This window comes from Myotis daubentonii, chromosome 3, assembly GCF_963259705.1.
Source record: "Myotis daubentonii chromosome 3, mMyoDau2.1, whole genome shotgun sequence".
NCBI classification, from domain to species: domain Eukaryota; kingdom Metazoa; phylum Chordata; class Mammalia; order Chiroptera; family Vespertilionidae; genus Myotis; species Myotis daubentonii.
In genome coordinates, this window is record NC_081842.1 from 183844993 (window position 1) to 183867376 (window position 22384).

The 22384-nt window shown below is 41.0% G+C and overlaps 1 protein-coding gene and 1 non-coding gene across 2 annotated transcripts; one reads left to right on the top strand and one right to left on the bottom strand.

The window, feature by feature from the left end:
* Positions 1-1393: 1393 nt before the first annotated feature.
* On the bottom strand, positions 1394-22205 carry PRPF38A (pre-mRNA processing factor 38A). Its single transcript, XM_059689593.1, has 10 exons — positions 21861-22205; positions 15628-15787; positions 14199-14320; positions 12212-12297; positions 6932-7042; positions 5183-5295; positions 4551-4577; positions 4335-4432; positions 3812-3860; positions 1394-3258 (listed from the first exon to the last, which is right to left on the bottom strand). The coding sequence occupies exons 1-10, from the start codon at positions 21988-21990 to the stop codon at positions 3216-3218; spliced, it is 939 nt and encodes a 312-aa protein (XP_059545576.1). The 5' UTR covers positions 21991-22205; the 3' UTR covers positions 1394-3215.
* Positions 13904-14010, top strand: LOC132232038 (U6 spliceosomal RNA). Its single transcript, XR_009452202.1, has one exon. It is a non-coding gene; the product is annotated as a U6 spliceosomal RNA (small nuclear RNA).
* Positions 22206-22384: the final 179 nt, after the last annotated feature.

Consider the following 22384-nt stretch of genomic DNA (forward strand, 5'->3'; position numbering starts at 1 on the left):
TTTTCTCAATACCTTTATCTTGTATTTTGTTTTCTAAGGTTTAATTTTTCCAGTTTTTCATCTTCATTTACTCTCTTCCAAGTTAATTTTCCATCTCCTTTCATCTCTTCTTTGAACTTGTACATATGCATTTTAAAAAAAACAGATCCATCAACTGTGGAGAACTTGTTACTTTAACCCAGTGGTTCTCAACCTTGGCTGCACATTAGAATCACCTGGGGATCTTTTTAAAATCCTGATTTCTGGGCCTCATCATTAGTAACAAAGAAACAGAATTTCCGGAGGATGAGGCCCAGAAATCAGGATTTTAAAAAGATTCCTAGGTGATTCTAATGTGCAGCCAAGGTTGAGAACCACTGGACTAAGGTTAAGTTGGGTTGTTATATTAGCAGCCTCTCACCAAATCCATTATTTTCTTTGTCTCTGAGAACACATTTCTCCCTTTATTTAGTTAGTATTAAGTCATGTGCCTGCCGAAACCGGTTTGGCTCAGTGGATAGAGTGTCGACCTGCGGACTGAAAGGTCCCAGGTTTGATTCCGGTCAAGGGCATGTACCTGGGTTGCGGGCACATCCCCAGTGGGAGATGTGCAGGAGGCAGCTGATCGATGTTTCTCTCTCATTGATGTTTCTAACTCTCTCTCTCTCCCCCCCTTCCTCTCTGTAAAAAATGAATAAAATATATTAAAAAAAAAAAAAAGACAGTTCGTTTAAAAAAAAAAAAAAGAAGTCATGCGCCCTATGGTGAAGTTTTTAATGCAGTGTAATTTAAATTGTGGGAAGTGAAATCAATTTAGTGATTTGCACCCAACATTAAAAACTGTTACTATATAGGAAACATCAGAATGCATTTTGCACAAGGAATAAGATTTCTTTCCTGAAATTTTTTTCAATACAGAACACACGATGCAAAATTTGTTTTACAGGCCAAAGTAAAAACAAAAAACCAGTTATAAAGCTACAGTTCCAAGGCCTCATTTACTAGACTAGCTAGCACATACATGACAGAAATGGCCCTTCAGCAGGATTTATCCTTAGGCTCCATCTCCTCTGCAAGCCTGTAATTTATCAAAACGATTTCCAAAGAGATGCTCATCATGTCCTACTCACTGTTATTTCTTTTGTACTAATGAGAATAAGGACAGTCAGCTTCCTGCTCTAGGCTGGCTGTACTGCTCCAACTTGGTCCAGATTTCACCATAAGCCTAATAAGTATGCTTGAAGTTTTTAAGTTTGTATTTGGGGAGGTTTCTTTGTGATTAAAAATTGTTGAGGGGTTTTAAGACAAACATTTAAATATTTTAATGTACTAGATGATTTGGTTGGCCCATAGGTTACTTAGCCAAAAGACATTTCTTTCTGCTTAGATCACAAGAAATAACTGTAGGACTCTCTAACAGATGTAAACAGAGGTGCTTATATTTAATTTTTAAAGGCAGTCATATATAGTTGTATGATAAACCAAAATAGCTCTGATGGACAACTCTTACTAGCTGAAGTATCTTCAAAAGAAGAATCACTGAAGAATTTGAAATCATGAAAATGATGCCCAAATCTTTAATATTGCTGCAATAATCCTTCAGTTCAATAGCAAGCAATAGATTGTGAATCCTATGACCAGATATGGCTTTCCAAGAAACTGGATCCATCCTGTGAGGCAGTTGGTATTCACAATTCTTGCTGGGACCAGAGCTGCAGAAGTCATTCAATCACTTTTCCATTTTTAAAGGAGGAAAGGTAAGTACAGGTAAATGGAACTTTTCTAGCAAAGATCCCAACATCCTCTCCTCTTGATTATCAATGCCCATGAACATTTTTGTTGTTCGTTGTTAATCCTCACCAGATGATGTTTTTCCCCCCATTGCTTTTTTCGGAGGGAAACATCAGTGCTAAAGAGACACATGGATTGGATGCCTCACGGATGCATCCAGACTGGAGTGGGGAGTGAACCTGCAACCCAAGTACATGCCCTTAACGAAATTGAACCCATGACCCTTTGCTTTAACCACTAAGGCACACCGGCCAGGGACCCCATGAACATTTTTCAGTCATTCTGCTTCTGTGTCCTCTTCTAATTCTTCTTTCTGAATGATTCATTGCCGTTTTCAACCCATGACTGCACTTCTTCTCAGCAGTGCTGTTGCCTATGATTCTATTATTGGCTTTTCCTACATATACAAACACTCCTGGGGCACTCTATTTAATTCTGCACATCCACAATTATCCAAACATTGTCAATTCAAGGCTAGCTCACTATGTTCAACCCCAGTTCCTAGTTCCAACTTTCTGGGCTTTGCCTAGACATACTATAGTTGTCTAAAGTTAAACTGATTGAATCATTTTCACTACAACTTCCACTACCTGCCCCTGTAAATCCTGGTCTCTTCCTGCTATATTTTCTGGCTTTGTGAATGGCACTATTGTCCAACAATTCAGGTCAAAACCCTGAGTGACATTACCTTTTCAATCCTGTTGCCCTACTGCTGCCAACTAGACTTGGATAATGTCAATTCTTGTAGAATAAAGGCTGAGCATCTTAACCTGGAATTCAAGGCTTGTGGAAGGAGAAACAATATATAAGAATGCGATATAAAAGGTGTTAAATTTTACTGTTTGTTTAACTGTTCAGTGCAACTGGATTAAATGATCCAGAAGAAGCCTTGCATTGCATTATTTTTTTTACAGAACTGCTATTAATCAGTTCTCATGTTTATTATCACTTGCTACTGCTGGGGGGGCGGGGGTGGGGGCGGAAGCATTAATGTTTTACTGACTTGGTCTTTGAATATAACAGCAGTAGCACAAATCTTAGCGTTCTCAAAACAGTTCCAATCAGGGAGTAAACTAAAAATGAAACCACAGAAAGATGGAATGGTAAATTTAATAACAAAAGGATCACTAGACCGCCATATCCTCTCCTTATCATACACACCCTCCACTTCCCAAATCCTCAGTGTTTGTTGTACAAGGGATCAAAAGCAGCCCTTGGGGAGCATTATCCCTCAAATATGGCTTAGGACTCAAAAAGAGATACAAAACTAAGCATCTCATTACCAAAAAAAAAAAAAAAAAAAGTAGAGAGACTTTCAGGTTAAAAAACAAAAACACCCTAAAATAGTCTTATAGCTGCCGTGGGAGTAGATCTTAGTCCTTCCACATAGAGAGATGACTTCATATTTGCAGGAGGCTCTTTGGACTAAACCTAAACTGAGTCCATTACTCATTTCCTCTCCGGCTCTTCTTGTGACTTTTCTTAGATCTGAAATGGCAACACATACACATTATTAAATTTAACAGCTGTTCAAGGAGCTGGGCAAGAACTTTTGAGAAAAACTGGGGTGTGGTGACACTGATGGGAACAGAGGTGACACAATATTCATTAAATGGCCTGGTGTTTTATGTCTCAGAGTAACACAATGAGTCTAGCTAGCATTACTGTCCAAAATTTACTACTGAGGAAATGACCTCTGAGAGATTAAGAATGAATGTTAACAGTGCATAGCATATAGACATTTCTATTTAAAGCTTATCAAATGAAAGTGACTTGTCTATTGTCACTCAGTTAAAAGTTGGGGTTAAGCCCAGGCCTCCTGAGACCAAAGCTCATACCCCTATCACCTACAAGGAAAAACAAAACATAAACATATAATTCTAGTAATTCTCAGGACAACAGGCCAATTTTCTCCTGTAATGAAGGAGAATTCCTAAATATCCCCATCAAAACAAAATTTCAGGTCAAATTTAATTGTGATTGGGGCTTTAGTTTCTGATTAAAGAGTGAAATTCTCAAGTCAAAACAGGTCAATCCATACCTTTCAGGAGATTTTGAGTGGCTCCTGTGTCTATGACTACGGTGATGACCTGGAAAAGAATAGGCCAATAATGAATGAGATTCTACCCTCCTATTCCTCCAATGTCATTTTTACCTCCCCCAAAACCTCCCACTGGCTTAATACTTTTTTGGTCTATGCTAGGGACTTCTCTGTTGGATAGCACCTCTCTGAATTGGTGTGTGTATGGTGGTGAGGAGAAATGAATCCACTTCATATGCATCCAGGGCTTTATGGCTCATTACACAAACATCACATTGAGTATTTATTTACCACTACTCTATTAAGTCTTAGTCCTAACATTTCAGATGATGAAAAAACTGAGGCTCCTCCTCTTAACAGCAAAGCCTGTAAATGAGAGTCAAGATGTCAACTCTTAATTTTTAAATTCTAAGTCCTTTTCTTCTAAGCAATAACACAAGCACTACAGTATTGCAAGAGGTTAACTGTTCCTATTACATTTCTCTGTTAATACAACCAATAGCAAAAGGCCCAAATGTTATACCTGGGGACTTGGAGCGGGATCTGTGCCGTCTATCTCGGGACCTGCTGCGGTGACGTCTTGGACTCTTGCTCCGATGCCTCTCTCGGCGAGGGGAAGGGCTATGGAAATGACTGGTTAGACTCTCATATCTGCCTGACACTTTAATCACAAAAACAGTATCCCCTCCGTCCCCTTCCCCCAATTCCTATCCTTCATTACAAAAACCCAAAGGCCTACCTCCTCCTTTTTGGAGACCGACTCCGCCTATATGGAAAGAAAACAGATGAAGAAGAGCCTTAGTAGGTAGGTGCCTTGAATGTTGTAGACTGCAAAATATTGCCCCAATTTTTAACCCATCTCTTTTGTCATGTAACTTTTAGCACCCTCCCACTCCAAGTGACTTGCTTTGGCCAATGGGATATTTACAGATGTGATACAAGCGTATAGTGGAAAGAAATTTGCATGATTGGGCTTTTTGCTCTTGAATTCTGCCATTACCATGAGAACGTGCCTAACCTAGCCTAGAATGTGACATACATAGAGAAGAGATGAATTGCCCCAGTCATCCTAGCTAACTAAGGCCATCTTGTATTGGCCAACAGACTACAAATCAGGTGAGTGAACATAACACACTAAATAAAACTGCCTGTCCAAGCCCAGCTTATTATTACTGACTGCAGACTTGTGAATGTAAATAAATGGTTATATTGTCTGCCACTGAGGTTTTGTGGGTGGTTATTTTCCAGCAACCAACACATTGGGCAAGCACACATTCTCCATAGACTGGCATCTTTCCTTCTCTGAAGTCCAAACCTTGACTCTACAGTGCTTAAAATCTCCCTGGAAGAGGCAAATGACTAGGGCCTTACCTTCTGGGAGACCGGCTCCTACTTCTCCTGTAGCGCAGTGTGGGAGAGCGACGGGGCTTGTCCAAGTCTCGGTAGCTTCTCCGGCGGTGATCAGGTGATGGTACTCTCTCCAACTGTAAATGAGATAAATGCGATAGATGGATCAGTGATGAGCACAGGCTTATAGAGAGCCATTTAGAAACACTTGCTACATTCTCCTCCCTATCCTGTCCCAAATTCTACTTTTAAGTGATGTTTTTATTTCAGAGAGGGAGAAGGAGAGAGAGAGAAATATCAATGACGAACATCAATGATGAGAATCATGCCTCCTGCATGCCCTCCACTGGGGATCGAGCCCGAAACCTTGGCATGTACTTCAACTGGGAATCAAACTGTGACCTCCTGGTTCATAGGTCGACACTCAACCACTGAACCACACCAGCTGGGCTACCTTCAAGTGATTTTAAAAACAGTAATTTGAAAAACATGGAGGGATAACTCTGAGGAGGAAAAAACTCCAATTAAAAAAAACTTTCCAATAATTCCATTATTGTGCTAGTGTTGGTACCATTCTGGGACTTACCGAGAGTAGTGAGATATAACTAATCATGTTTATCTCCTTAAGAAGTTGAATTTCCGATGCAAAAGAAGACATATAGATATAAAATCATTAAGGTTAAGTACAAACTCACGGTGTACTTTAATCTTTAAAAAAAAATTTCCTCTAGCTCAGCCAACTACAAAAGCCTAGTTTGTTATACTGCCCAAACCCAGAGCAATAACCACGTAGAATACCCAAGTTACGGTATCTAAATATTATGTCTCAGTAAATGGAACCAAAGACTCCTTGGAAAATGGCTAATTCCAGGTTGGGGGCAGAAGCTAGTAAAAGATGACTAGAACATATCATCATATCAGAAAGCAAGGGGCTGAGACTACTATGATTATATCAAACTCACAAGTCAAGTTGAAGGACTGCACTGTCCAAAGATGGGACATTGTAAGCATCAAGATGGACAGTAATGTTTCAAAGCATAAAACAATGCTTAAATCCATGAGTTTACAATGCTACCAAGAACATTCATCTTGGAAGGCTATTCTAGAATCAACTCATTTTAAAAACACAAATGAAATGTTAAGATGCTTCAAGGTAATTTGTGGGGGGCAAATGGGTAGAGATGTAGAGGAAACAAACTAGCTATGAGTTGATCACCATTGAAGCTAGGCTGATGGGTAAATTTAAGTACAATCTCTCCGCTTTGGTATATGATTAAGATTTCCCATTTAAAAAAAGGCCTACTTTTGGTTCACTCACCAGCGAAAAGCACCTCAGCTTTACATGGCTTTGAATTCATGAACGATTGTGCTTCCTACTACACTCAACTTTAAGGGAGCCTGATGGCTCAGAGTTACACTTCCATTTGTAATGTCTCAGACTCCATGAGCCAGTATTTCTTGTATGTTCTGCTAACCTTTTTCCATATGTATATACTTTCTTGAATTTTAATCACAAATGTTTTAGATCCTTCTTTTTTAACTTACCATAAGCATATCCACATTATACAGAGAAAACTGGGATTATGTAATTTGCACAAGATTATACTACTATAAACAGCAGAGCTGAGATATGAACCAATGTCTAACTCCAAAGCCCATATTCTTATTGACTAAATACTGCATTTTTTGGTTAAAGAAAGTTAAAAACAACAAAAAAGCATCATTCCCATTCCCTGTAACTATCCTTCACCCTTAAGCTCCCAGGTACCTGACCTTCTCATCCTCTTCTTCCTCTTCCTCACTGGACTCGACATCATCCATGTCCTCTTCTAGAGCGCTAACCCGAGGCTCCAATTGCTCAGCTTCCTCTAGAACATAGCGTTTCTGCAGAAAACACAATGAGTGTTAGTGGACCTTGATATCTATGTCCAGAAGCCCCAACACTGGGCTCCTGAGATTGATTTCAGAGACAACCTTGACAGTTTAAAATGCTCATAAGGTATTTAACATACCTGAAATCTATATAATCTTTAAATTCCCCTGTAAACAGATACAAAGCTGAAGGGACATCTCCATTTCCTGTTGGTTATATTCTCTGTGACCTTATACTCCAAGGTCACTGGGATATCAATCAAGATAGGGATAGCCTCAAATAAAAAAATGTGGACTTCATATATAAGGGCCATAAGTTCAAGGCTGAAAGTTCTGCCAGAATTGGCTCAGATCAGAATCTACCCCAACTGATCCACTGAGGCTCAGCCCAGTTTGGAAGCTGAAGAGTGTATCGGGTCTTGCTTTAGAATAGCACCAATTCTCTATAAAACCCAAGATTCAGAGAGCTGTCTAGAGCAGGGGTCCTCAAACTTTTTAAACGGGGCCAGTTCACTGTCCCTCAGACCGTTGGAGGGCCAGACTATAGTTTAAAAAAAAACAAACTATGAACAAATTCCTATGCACACCGCACATATCTTATTTTGAAGTAAAAAAAACAAAACGGGAACAAATACAATATTTGTATTTGCATGTGGCACGCGTGCCGTAGTTTGAGGACCCCTGGTCTAGAATCATGCATATTTAACAAGGCACAGGAAATAAACAATCTGGTTCCATTTTCTTCAGAGATGTGGCTTAGCAGTGTTTACTGAGTGATAAAGGATCTGAGAGGCAAAGGTGAGTTCAAAACTGCCAAATGGACTGGCTGGGTCATAAGCTCCCTTACCATTTCCAGGTGCCAAGTACATAAAGAATGTTGGATAGCCCTAAAATAAATAGTAACATTTGTATGTTACTTAACTCTCATTCATCCCTAAAAACATTCTATAAAAGTTGGTAGAAATGAGACGGAGAAAGATGCCACTCAGTGAAGTCAATCCATCAGAAAAATGCTGTCCACTCAGGATCACCATAGTTTGGGATCTAGGATCACATCAGATAGGGTATCCAGAATCCCTAATGCTCACCAGATTTGGCAGTGAATAAAGTCAATATATAATCCATAGTATTTGTGTTTGATGAAATTAGAATTCATTCCACAGAAGCTCCTTGCCAATGTCAGGGCACATCAGAAACTAAACTGATCTATGGGTTGCTTACTAAGAACAGAATCAGAGCAAGAGGGTCACTTCTTTTTTTTTTTTTTAATATATTTTATTGATTTTTTTACAGAGAGGAAGGGAGAGAGATAGAGAGTCAGAAACATCGATGAGAGAGAAACATCGATCAGCCACCTCCTGCACATCCCCCACTGGGGACGCGCCCGCAACCCAGGTACATGCCCCTGACCGGAATCGAACCTGGGACCCTTCAGTCCGCAGGCCGACGCTCTATCCACTGAGCCAAACCGGTTTCGGCAAGAGGGTCACTTCTTAAAGGTCACTTAATCCAAGACATGTAAAAGGCCCACACTAGAACACACCTCTTGCTGACATAACATGTACCTGTGAAATTTCAATTTCTCAGGCTTGTTTTGTAGTCTTCTAGACTCCATGCAGACCACCTCAATTCAGTAAGTTTGCTTCAAGCTGACTGGGCTTTGGAACCCTTAGCTAAACCCTGACTGCAATTCTAAGTATTTCATTTCTTGCAGTATTTCTAAAAATAACAATAGCAGACAATATGATGATAATAACTAATGTAATCCATAATGTGTAAGAGAATTGGGTCCTAAAAGCCAGTTTTCAGACTTGAAATCTCATTCTCTTCACATGGCCTATAGTATCCATCCAGTAAGGAACAGGAGAGAGACACTCATTCAGCAATAAAAGGAAATAATACATGTAACAACATAGATGAATTTAAAAATGATTATGCTAGGGAGAAGACAGACAAAAATTAGAATGTACTGTACTAATTCCAAAATGCAACTAATCTATCATGACAAGTAGCATATATATCAGTGGTTGAATGGGGTGGGAGGGCGGGATTACAAAGAAGGAAACTTTTGGGTGTGATGGATATGTTCACTATTCTTAATTGTGATGACAGTTTCAAGAGCATATACACATATGTCAAAACTTGCCAAACTGTATACTTAAAGTATATGTAGTTTATGTCAATTATATCTTAATAAAGCCATTTAAAAGAAAGCCTTTGCTCAAATGAAATCCCACTCTCAAGCCCAATATGTTACTTAGAGAAAAAGGTGCTGCTCTGGTTGGCAAATGTAAGGCTGTCTCCTCTTATTCCTTCCAGTAGCCTTAAAATAGTCCCAAGAGGCAGACCACTAGTTAATCTAATTTTTTATTTTATAGATGGGGAAATAAAACCAGGTCCCACAGCAAGTCAGTTGTAATAATAACCCAGAAACATAGGTCTCCTAATTCCCTGTTCAGTCATCTCTCTACTCTCTCTTTAGAAATCTCCATTCCCTTTCTTTTTTTTGTCGTAAACAGAAATTTTTTTTTAATTAAATCTTTATTCAGATTATTACAGTTGCTCCTCCTTTTTCCCCCCATAACTCCCCTCCACCCAGTTCCCACCCCATCCTCCGCCCTCACTCTCCAACCACTGTCCTCATCCATAGGTGCAATTTTTGACCAGTCTCTTCCCGCACCCCCCACACACTTCCCCCCCCCCCCCCAAGAATAGTCAGTCCATTCCCTTTCTATGCCCCTGATTCTATTATAATCACCAGTTCATTCTGTTCATCAGATTATTTATTCAGTTCATTTTCAGATTCACTTGTTGATAGATGTGTATTTGTTGTTCATGATTTGTATCTTTACCTTTTTCTTCTTCTTCCTCTTCTTAAAGGATACCTTTCAGCATTCCATAGAATACTGGTTTGGTGGTGATGAACTCCTTTAGCTTTTTATTGTCTGTGAAGCTCTTTATCTGACCTTCAATTCTGAATGATAGCATTGCTGGATAAAGTAATCTTGGTTGTAGGTTCTTGGCATTCATCACTTTGAATATTTCTTGCCACTCCCTTCTGGCCTGCAAAGTTTCTGTTGAGAAATCAGCTGACAGTCGTATGGGTGCTCCCTTGTAGGTAACTGAGTTTCTTTCTCTTGCTGCTTTTAAGATTCTCTCTTTGTCTTTTGCTCTTGGCATTTTAATTATGAGGTGTCTTGGTGTGGTCCTTTTTGGATTCCTTTTGTTTGGGGTTCTCTGCGCTTCCTGGACTTGTAAGTCTATTTCTTTCACCAGGTAGGGGAAGTTTTCTGTCATTATTTCTTCAAATAGGTTTTCAATATCTTGCTCTCTCTCTTCTTCTGGCACCCCTATAATTCTGATGTTGGTATGCTTGAAGCTGTCCCAGATGCTCCTTACACGATCTTAGTATTTTCGGATTCTTTTTTCATTTTGCTTTTCCAGTTGGGTGTTTTTTGCTTCTTCGCATTTCAAATCTTTGACTTGATTCTTGCGCTCCTCTGGTCTGCTGTTGGGTGTCTGTATAATATTCTTTGTTTCAGTCCGTGTATGCTTAATTTCCAGTTGGTCCTTTATCATAACCTCAAGGGTCTAACTAGATTTCTTGAGGATCTCACTACATTTATTGGCCGTCTCACCAGTCTTTTTGAGGGTCTTACTAAATTTATCGGCGGCTTCTAGAAAGTTCTTGAAAAACCTTAAAAGTGTGGTTTTGAGCTCTATATCCAGTAGTTTGCTTTCCTCCATTTCTGTCATTTGTGTTCTGTTTCTTTGTCTCCGCATTTTTTTATGCTTCACTGTGTCTACAGAGTGGCTTTTTTTGTGCTAGGTGTCCTCTAGGGCCCAGTGGTTCAGCCTCCCCAATTACCTAAAGAGGACACTCTTGGTGCACCCCCTTGTGGTCTTTGTGCACAGTCTTGATGTAGTTAAGCCTTGATTGTTGTAGGTAACACTGGGAGGGATTGACCTCCAGGCCAATTGGCTGTGAGAATCAGCTGTGTCTACAGTGGGAGAACTTCTGTGCTGAAGACACCCTTCTGGGGCAACACTTGCTTCAATGGGGCTTTGGTGCTCACTGAATCTGCCCCCTGAGTGTGTCCTTTATGGATCCGAGGAGCTGCAAACTGGATGGTCCCACTCTGACCACTGGTCTCACTTGCTCCTGGATCTCTAGGGAGGTGCTAATCTAGCCTCTGCCTGAGGCTATCCAGCAAAAGCCTCCGTGCAAGGCTTGGGCGGAGCCGGTCCCATGGGATCAACAGGGCGGGGTTAGCAGTTATGGCTGCCCTCAGAGGCCCTGCTTCTCAGTGTCCCGGCAATTGCTGCAAGCACCTCCGAGAGAAAGCTGCCCTCGAGTTCCAACCAATGCCAGACAGTCCTGCTTCTCCTGTATGAGTCTGGATCCCCAGAGACTCGCCCGGAACTGGAGCTCAGAGCCTAAGACTCCCTCCCGATGAAAAAAGACAACCGTGCCCTCAGCCGCCAGCCCACTCTGGGTGCGCCTGTGTACCTTAGAATTTTACTACCGCACCACACCTCCTCTTAGTCTCGGTATGCTTTTCTCTTTCCTTCTAGTTGTAGAATTTCCACTCAGCCAGTCTTCCTGTGGTTCTGGATGATGTCTGTTCCGTCTTTTAGTTGTAGTTTTGAAGTGGTTGTGCGAGGCAGCAAACTCTGGTGTTTACCTATGCCGCCATCTTGGTTTCCCAGAAATTTTCATTCCCTTTCTCTTTAGCTACCTACTATATCTGTTTTCCCTTTGTATTTTCAACAGTTTTAAAATCATACTCTGTAAAAGCTGTTCCTGAGAGGTATTTCATGGATAATCATTTATCTCTGGGAAAGGGAGACAGGATGATTACAGTGCTATTTTAGGGATTAATGTCTGCTCTTACTCCTGACCCTCCTTTTATTTGTTTAGTATCCTGAATTTTTATATGAAGGTTAATTTGAAAAAGGCTTCTCACAAATTTTAAAAATCTACCCTAGCTACAGTGTCCTTGACATAACATTTTAAAGAACAAAGTCTTTTTGTGTTAATCACCTTTAAAGCCCTACCCTTCAAATTATCTGCTTTCCTCTCACCTCCAATCTGCTATGTTTTACATAGACATGTAGACTACTTATTTGGGGGGTTAAGCTAGGGGGAAGTGACTCACATATGAGACTATTATCTCTTACCTGTAGCCGGGGCAGAATGATATCACAGACTCTCTCACTGTGTAGTAGTTCATCAATGAACTCATCTACGTGCATCAGTTCAAACTCTAATAAAAGAAAAATCATAAGCTCAACAATTTGGAAATAAATTTAGGTAGCCAAAAAGTAAGTGTGAATTCTTTGCAGCTTCCTTTTCACTAGTGAAGCTATTATACTGTGGCAATTATACAGAAGGGAGTACTGTTAAAGTTGGGCTTAAACTAAGCCCTTCGAAGCCTTCACCACCTATCTTCATTCAACTCACATTTATTGAGACCATCTATGTGCCAGGCCTTATTTAGGAGTTGGGGATAAATGGATAAATAAAGCTGTCCCAATTAGCAGGAGACAAACGCAAAAGCAAGCACAAATAGTTGTGAATTGCACAGGGGTAATGTTCTTGAATAGATCATATAACTAAAGTGTAATTTCTGAATATAGAATGCATCTTATATGGTAAATGAAAAAATTTCAGAATTTCTATCGGAAACATTACTTTAGTTCATTAGTTCACAACCACTGGTGATTTTACCCCCCATTTCTAGGGTGGGGAGTGCTACTGGCTTCTAATGAGTGGAGGCCAGGGGTACTGTTAAATATCCTACAATGCACAGCACAGCTCCCTACAAAGAATTATATGGCCCAAATTGCCAATAGATCGAGAAACCCTATATTACTTTAGTTAACATAATCCTATATAATAAAACCCTAATATGCAAATTGGCCAAATGACAGAACGACCGGTTGCTATGATGCGCAATGGCTACCAGGGGGCAGATGTTCAACACAGGAGCTGTCCCCTGGTGGTCAGTGTGCTCCCACAGAGGGAGCGCTGCTCAGCCAGAAGCTGGGTTCACAGTCTGTGAGCACAGCGGTGGTGGCGGGAGCCTCTTCCGCTTCTGCTGTGGGTGGTAAGAAGCGAGGGGTCCCGGACTGCGAGAGGGATGTCTGACTGCCATCCTCATTGGGCCTAAGCCAGCAGGTGGACAACCCCCAAGGGGTCCCAGACTGCGAGAGGGTGCAGACCAGGCTGAGGGAAAGCCCTCCCCAGTGCACAATTTTCATGCACCAGGCCTCTAGTATAATCATAAGTAATTCCATAATGGTCATGGCCATGTCCCTCTTGTTCACCATGTTATTTTCAGTACGTAGCAAACAATAACATGATGAACAAGATGGGAGCCATGGCCATTATGACTTGGCACTTAATATGTATTTATTCAATAAATGAATTAGTAAGTTGACAAAAGTTTAAAGTATAATTTCAAATTCTTAACCTACAGCTTAATGATACATGTAGAAGGGAAAGGCAAAAAGTTACCAATTTTTTACTGCACTAAATGAGAAAAGGTTTTGATTGCACTAACCCACTTTACCACTAAGTGTCTCTGTAAGAGGCATTGAGCTGCACCTCTTGGATATACTTACTATTTTTCAGTGGGACTCCTACATAAGTATGAGTAAGTACACTTAGTCTATATACTATAGTGTGAAGTATAGTGCTAGAGTGGCCAGCAGAAAGAATTGTGAAGATGTAACATGGAAAACTAACTTTGGGAGGTTTGGGGAAGGCTTTTATGGTGGTCATTCTAGAGCTAAATCTTATGGAATGGAGCACACACACGTGGAGGGAGCATGTGATGCAAGGCTGGGATTAAAATAAGCTGCAGTCAGGTGCTCACTTCAGCAGCACATATACTAAAATTGGAACACTACAGAGAAGATTAGCATAGCCCCTGCACAAGGATGGCACACAAATTGATGAAGCATTCCATCTTATAAAAAAAAAGATGCAGTCAGAAAGGTGGGCAGATAGGGCAGGCTGGTTAAGGCCAACAGGAGGCTAATAGTCCAATGAAGGAGATAAAGGGGAACACTCACAATGTATGCAACTATGTGAGGGCAGAGATATTGGTGAAATAAAAACTGGCTCAGGAATGAAGGTTCAATCACATGGTACCATACTTACCTCCATTTCGGTTCTGGCTCTTAATTTTTCTATAATCATTGTACAGAGGCTCCAAGTATTTGTAGCAATCAATTGCAGTACCTGTCAGCCTCATATAAAGTGCTCCCAACATGCGTACATACCTGACAGATAAATGACAGTGAAACAATAGTTACTAAAAAGTTCTAAAAGATTCTAAAAGTTCATCCTGAAAAGTTCCTGCGTTTTACAACTGGCTTTTCTTATGACAGTATTGGATAAACAAGTTATTTTTCTTTGGCAAATGAGAAAGCTGCAATTTTAGAGGCAGCATGGGGCAGTAGGAAGAGCTAAAATATGGAGTCCTGAGTTCAAGTTCCCATTCTACCACTTATTAGTTGTGGGAATTTGGGATGTGTTGTTAAACTTTCAGAGTCTATTATATCACCTGCAAAATTAAGATAAAACCTATTTACCTCACAGATAAATAGTATAGTGAGTTACTAAATTTAACAACAGAAAGCATTAAGATATATTTACTAACAAGAACTAATACACATAGACATGAATATATAAATTGTTGCTAGGCAGCAAAATGCTGATTCAGGAAGAATTTCAAAATCATCTGGGTTCAAATTCTGGTTCCATTACTTACTTTGTTATTTGCTTTCTCAATTCTTGTAAAATGCAAAAGATAGCACCTAATTTGCTGGTGTGGTATATGACGAAATACGGGTACAATACTAAGCATAGCATACAGCACATAGTACCTAATAAAAGTTATCTATTTTCTAGCTGTTAATGTTTTGTAAGATTCTTTACTTTTCCCTTTCTTTTATATTCAACTACCCATCAAATCTCCACTTAAATAATATGGTAGCAAAGAATATGGTATCTGCAGCCAGCTTTGCCTCTTTTTACCGGTCTGTGAACTATTACTATGTATGTCTCTTGTCTGTGAGCTCCTTGAGAATAGATAATAAAATAAGAGCAGCTCACTCACATTTTGGGATGTTTACTATGCAACAAACACTGTGCAGTGAAATTTATAGCACTATCTTCTGTAACCCTCACATCTATCCTGAGTTGATATTTCTGTCTCCATTTTACAAGTAAAGAAAGTAAAGTTTAGAAATTAAGTACTTTTCTAAGGTCAGAGTCAGTAAGTAACAGTCTGGACATGAACCTATATCTAACACCAAAGTCTTCCCTCTTATCTTCCACAGCATGTTTTCTTTACCCCTGAGCATCAGTGATTTTGTGAAATACTTTTTTTGGGGAAAAGTTACCAATGCTGGAAAAGTAAAGAAGATCAATCAAAACAGACAAAAATACAAATTTAAGAGTTCAAAAGCAAAATCCTAAAGTGGGACTCTGTGGGACTCTGAGATACGTTATCACTCCTCTTAACCAAAAGCAAATTCTGGACTACTGAAATTGAAGCTTTTATATTAGTCAACATTTTACTCACTTGAAATCTTCATTTTTTATAAACTCAACAATGATATCCTTCTCTGGTTGAATCTGAAGCATCTTCAAGGTCAAACACAGAAAGGGAGTTGGCTTTATGTTGCCACCATAGACGCCACCAACAAACCTTAACTCCATGGCTTTATCAACTACAAGTTCAGCTAAAACAAACAAACAAAAAAACAACACACAAAACAGTGGCATCTCAGACATATTAGGGCTTAGCTTTTCCCAATTTGAAGAGAAATTAGTTCAAGGTTTGGCCCTCCTGAATACTCCTCATCAACAGTTTAATATTAGGATAACAAATGTGCATTCAATAGTAATAATAATAGGTGATGATCATAGCAGCTAACACACACTGATGAATTACTATATACCAGGCTATTAGCTAAGCATTTCATTTAATTTTCACAACAAACCATGAGTTTAAGTTCTAGCTTAAGAACCTAAGAAAGGTTAAGTGACTTGCTCAAGGTCCACAGCCAGAAAGTAGCAAGGCCTGGATTTAAATCTAAGCTGTCTAACTTCAGAGTCCACGCATGTCATCATCATGTTAGGGGGAAAATTTGGAGTCAATAGTGAGATGTAGGAATGTCCAACCCTGTAGATAATTTTATGAAAGTTTATCTGAGCCAAACTGATGATATGCCAGGAAGCAAGATCTCAGCTCTGGAGAATGACAGTTTTGCATTTCTTTTTTTTTTTAATATGTTTTATTAATTTTTTACAGAGAGGAAGGGAGAGGGATAGAGAGTTAGAAACCTCAATGAGAGAGAAACATCAATCAGCTACCTCATGCACACCCCCTACTGGGGATGTGCCTGCAACCAAGGTACATGCCCTTGACTGGAATTGAACCTGGGACCCTTGAGTCGGCAGGCTGACACTCTATCCACTGAGCCAAACTGGTTAGGGCTGCATTTCTTTTTATTATTATTTTTTTTTTTTACAAGTTTATAGCTTTTATTTTGAAATTTCAGCCTGTGACAAATATAGAAACAAAAATATAAAACTTACCCATCCAGATAGCTACCTCCCTGTCCAATAGACATGTTCTCAATTGATTTGAGCCAAAATAGACAAGTAGACAAACAGAAAACTCTAACAAACCAGATGAAGATATGCCTGAACCATTAATCTCTTTTTTCCAATTCAATTTTGTTTTATTGCTTAAAGTATTACATGTCTCCTTTTTTTCACCCCCTTGACATTCCTCCGGTTTTCCCTACCCCCCAGTGTCTTGTGTCCATTGGTTATGCTTATATGCATGCATACAAGTCCTTCGGTTGATCTCTTATTCCCCCCCCCCCCATGCATTTCTTTTTATATATTGGAATTAAGAAGAGAACTAAGATTACATGATAGGATAGTTAACAAAATTACGAGCTCCCAAAAAAGGATTACTCTGACATTTCAAAGGTGTGTTAACCTAGTTGCACAAGAACAAAGGGCAGGGCTTGCTTAAGGCAAAGTTAAACCTTAAAAAAAAAAAAAAGTTAAACCTTTTACTAAAAAAGTTACAGGGGCATGACTACCCACAATGACTTGCCCAGTTCAGACTTTATGATCAGATCACCTTCGAGATAATGGACTAATTCAGGTGAGATGGTGTCCAAATGCATGTTAAGAAACTGACAAATTAGTTTACCTGTTTTTACTTATGTAGACGTTTGGATAATGAAAAACTTAATTTCATCGAAAATTTTTCAAAACAAAATTTTTTTTCTATTACTGTGATTTTAAATGTATACTGGATAGGTCTAGTTATCAGTCTCCATGAGCAAACAAATGCACACAGCTGGGTTGCGGCTTAGCACTCAGAACATCAGCCTGCAGGCATTAAAACTGCTACAAAAAGTCACACTACAGGCAACAGAACCAATTACCACTCAAGATATGGTGTGATCATGTGCTCATCATTCCCTGAACATTGCTTACGAGAGGTGAATCTTCGATTTAAATATGGAGACTACAGTTGTAGATATCATATTTATTTGTCACTGATATTACTACAGTGTTTATTTCTAATATATGGCCTAGTCACTAAAATGTGTTAAAACTAACAGTGAATGCCCAGCTGGTGTGGCTCAGTGGTTGAAAGTTGACCTTTGAACCAGATCATGGTTTGATTCTCAGTCAGGGCACAGGCCAGGGTTGTGGGCTCAATACCCAGTAGGGGCTGTGCAGTAAGCAGCTGATCAATGATTCTCTCTCATCATTGATCTTTCTGTCCCTCTCCCTCCCTCTCTGAAATCAATAAAAATATATTTTATTTATTTTAAATAAATCTTTATTGTTCAGATTATTAGTTGTTCCTCTTTTTCTCCCCATAACTCCCTCCACCCAGTTCCCACCCCACCCTCTGCCCTTACCCACCCCCACTGTCCTCATCCATAGGTGTACGATTTTTGTCCAGTCTCTTCCCCCAGCCCCCACACTCCTTCCCCCCCCCCCCCCCGAGAATTGTCAGTCCACTCCCTTTCTATGTCCCTGATTCTATTATATTCACCAGTTTACTCTGTTCATGATTTTGATTCTCTTGATTTTTAGATTCACTTGTTGATATGTAATTGTTGTTCATAATTTTTATCTTTACCTTTTTTCTTCTTCTTCCTCTTCTTAAAGAATACCTTTCAGCATTTCATATAATACTGGTTTGGTGGTGATGACCTCCTTTAGCTATTTCTTATCAGTGAAGCTCCTTATCTGACCTTCAATTCTGAGTGATAGCTTTTCTGAATAAAGTAATCTTGGTTGTAGGTTCTTGCTATTCATCACTTTGAGTATTTCTTGCCACTCCCTTCTGGCCTGCATAGTTTCTGTTGAGAAATCAGCTGAAAATCATATGGGTACTCCCTTGTAAGTAACTGACTTTTTTTCTCTTGCTGCTTTTAAGATTCTCTCTTTGTCTTTTGCTCTTGGCATTTTGATTATGATGTGTCTTGGTGTGGTCCTCTTTGGATTCCTTTTGTTTGGGGTTCTCTGCACTTCCTGGACTTGTAAGTCTATTTCTTTCACCAGGTAGGGGAAGTTTTCTGTCATTATTTCTTCAAATAGGTTTTCAATATCTTGCTCTCTCTCTTCTTCTGGCACCCCTATAATTCTGATGTTGGTACGCTTGAAGCTGTCCCAGAGGCTCCTTACACTATCTTCGTATTTTTGGATTCTTTTTTCATTTTGCTTTTCCGGTTGGGTATTTTTTGCTTCTTCATATTTCAAATCTTTGACTTGATTCTTGGGATCCTCTTGTCTGCTGTTGGATCTCTGTATATTATTCTTTATTTCAGTCACTGTATGCTTAATTTCTAGTTGGTCCTTTTTCATATCCTCGAGGGTCTCACTAAATTTATCGGCGGTTTCTAGAAAATTCTTGAAAAATCTTATAACCGTGGTTTTGAACTCTTATGTCCAGTCGTCTGCTTTCCTCCATTTCTGTTCTTTGTGACCTGTTTCTTTGTCTCCGCATTTTGGCTGCTTCCGTGTGTTGATAGAGTGGCTTTGTGTGCTAGGTGTCCTATAGGGCCCAGTGGCTCAGCCTCCCTAATTACCTGAGGTGGACACTCTTGGTGCACCCCTTTGTGGGCTGTGTGCACAGTCTTGTTGTAGTTAAACCTTGATTGTTGTTGGTATCACTGGGAGGAATTGACCTCCAGGCCAATTGGCAGTGAGAATCAGCTGTGTCTACAGTGGGAGAACTTCTGTGCTGAAGACACCCTTCTGGGGCAAGACTGCTTCAGTGGGGCTTTGGTGCTCACTGAGTCTGCCCCCTGAGTGTGTCCCTTATGGATCTGACAAGTTGTAATCTGGATGTTCCCACTCTGACCACTAGGTACACAGGTTCTTGGATCTCTAAGGAGGTGCTAATTTAGCCTCTGCCTGAGGCTACCCAGCAGGAGCTTCGGAGAGATCTACAGATTCCTCTTCCTTGTTTGGGGTTTGGAGGTGCTCAGATGAGGCCCAGCTGTGAAGCAATGCAAGCTGCTGTGGGGCCTTGAGCCTTCTTTTGGATGTTCTGGTTCTCTCTAACCCAGCTGCAGTTTGTTAGGTAATTTTAGATTTCAAAGGGCCAGAGGGAATCAACAGGGCAGAGCAAACAGCTATGGCTGCTCCTCAGTCCTGCCCTAGCAGGCCCCCGGGTCTCAGTATCCTGAATTGCTGCAGGCACGATTGTCTTTGAGACAAGCTGCCCTCGAGAAAGCCACCCTGGAGTTCCGATGCCAGACAGTCCAGTTTCTCCCCGTATGAGTCTGGGTCCCCAGAGAGTCAGGGCCGTAGGGAGCTTGAGACTCCCTCCGCATTGAAAAAGACACTGGTGTCCTCCGTTGCCAGCCCTTTCCGCACGCGCTAGAGCCTCCGTACCTCTGCACTTACTTCCGCACCTCCAGAGTCTCAGTGTGCTTTTCTCTTTCCTTCTAGTTGTAGAATTTCCACTCAGCCAGCCTTCCTGTGGTTCTGGGTTATGTCTGTTTTGTCTTTAGTTGTAGTTTTGAAGTGGTTGTGCTAGGTAGCAATTTCAGGTGTTTACCTATGCTGCCATCTTGGTTTCTCCCAATAAAAATATATTTTTAAAAACCCACAGTAAAGGAGACTAAAAATGGCAGCAGAGTAAGTGGATGTTACACAGATAGGTTCCCAGGAACAAACTGGAATTACAACTAAAACACACAAAAAACATACTGAATAATCAACTGAAGGCTAGCTAGAGAGAACCCTGATAACCAAGGATGGAAAGTGGAGACCACATAGAGACTGGAAGGAAGGGCAGAGGCGTGAAAGGGTTGGCCAGGCTCCCACAGACAGTAGCTAAATTTCCGGAGAGATATCTCAGCTGTGGGGGGTTGCCACTGAGAACTCCGGTCTAATTCCCAAAGCTGGGCCATCCAGCAGAGAGCACCAGAACTGAGAAAGGTGCCCATATAACATCTGGCTGTGAAAAGCAGCAGGGTTGCTGTCTGCCAGGGAGAGATGGCTGGAAATGCAGGCACCTTCTTAAAGGGCCAACACAGAAAACTTCGTGCATAGCCACTCACCTTGTGCTCCAGCAAAGGGAGGGCAGAGAGGACTGGAGCTGTGTGAGCAGAAGACAGGGTTGGGGGATCTGGGGTTAGAGTTCAGAAGGCAGCCAGCCCGGTTTCATATAATTCCCTCACGCTGTGGAGGTCATCTTTCTCTGGTAGTCCTTTGCTATCCAGGCAGTTTTGCTTGGGGGTAAGACAGTTGACCTTACCGGAGTAGAATTTCTGAGTCCCATTAAGAGACTGAGAATAACAATTAGCCTCCAGGCAGAAGCAATTGCCCCACCCTGTTGGAAAAACTCTTGCCCCACCTGTGGATGATTGCCTGAGGGCTACTTAAGAGGAATCCAATCAATCTGCAGGCAGTGGCGGGTCTCTGGAGGCTTTGCCTGATCTAATTGGTCAGAAACAGGGTTTGACATTGTCCTGCACTAGAGATTGAGAGGTTTACCAGATCTACCTAATACACAAAAGGCAGCCAAAATGGAGAGATAAAAACACCACAATGAATAACAACAAAAAAAGAACCTGTTAATTTAATTATAACCAAATCTTGGTTAAAAGCAGGTTAAAATTAACAGGGTGTTGATTTTCACAGGACATATAAACTGGAAATTTTGTCCGTTAAATCGAGGTCGGAAAAATCGAGGGATTATTGTACTTCCTGTCACTGAACATGTCAGATTCATTACAGAGCCCCCTTTTCATTCACAAAAGACACAAAACACAGTAACAACTCTTCAACAGCTACATAACAGAATAAACCTCATCTACAAAATGGGGATAACCTTCCAAAGTTGTCAAAATCAAACACTAGCTGTGTGAACTAGGGCAAGTCACTTCACCTCTCTGAGCCTGTGAGTTCAAATTTAAATAATAAAGTTTAAGGCCCGTAGTGAGAATCAAGCCTGACATAGCAAATAATAAATGTTAGCTACCAAAAAAGAAAAGACTTTCGGGTCTGCAACCCAGCAAGTTATCATTAAACATGGAACAACTCAAAGAACCCAACTGACACACCCTTCGGAATAAGACCCTGTGGTTTGCGAGCCCAAAGCCTAGGAACAAGACTAGGCACAGAGTAGGGCCTACTCTGTGGGCGCTCAGGTTTCCTAAATGAGAGTCCCTTCCAGTCCCCCCGCCTCCAGGGTCTCTAGTCCTACCGGCGCCCGGTCGGAACCGGGCCACAAAGTGGGGTCGGCGCGCTTCCACTCACCCGTAAGGCCAAAGCACTCCTCTTTCCAGTACTTGGACTCATAGATTCGAGTCCGAATGATCTTCTCCACCAGATACTGCGGGTTGGTGCCGTGAATGCTGTGGGCATCCTTCACCGTGCGGTTCGCCATTTTAGAACGCTTTCAGTTCTATTTCCGTCGGGTCCTTTAGTGCGTCATATCCCGGTTAAAAACACACACAAAACAGATACGAAGAAAAATGGAGGAAGTCTCCTTTAAATAGCTCACGTTACCAGCTTGAAATCGGAAATCCTGCAGCGTAGGGAACTTCCTGCTCCGATAGAGTCAAGAACGGCCGCTGCACGTAGGCGTGCCTACGTCATGCGTCTTCTCTTAGGTAGGCGGGACAGAAGTGGGCGGGACTCCGGGTTAGATAGGCGGGACAGAAGTGGGCGGGACTCCGGGTTAGATAGGCGGGACAGAAGTGGGCGGGACTCCGGGTTAGGTAGGCGGGACAGAAGTGGGCGGGACTCCGGGTTAGGTAGGCGGGACAGAAGGGAGGGCG

Coding starts and splice junctions, on each gene's coding strand:
- PRPF38A (XM_059689593.1), bottom strand. CDS start 21,990: ATGGCGAACCGCACGGTGAAGGATGCCCACAGCATTCACGGCACCAAC. Junction 4,433..4,550: donor CGGTCTCCAAAAAGGAGGAG/GTAGGCCTTTGG, acceptor TCATTTCCATAG/CCCTTCCCCTCGCCGAGAGA. Junction 3,259..3,811: donor CACTCAAAATCTCCTGAAAG/GTATGGATTGAC, acceptor TTGCCATTTCAG/ATCTAAGAAAAGTCACAAGA.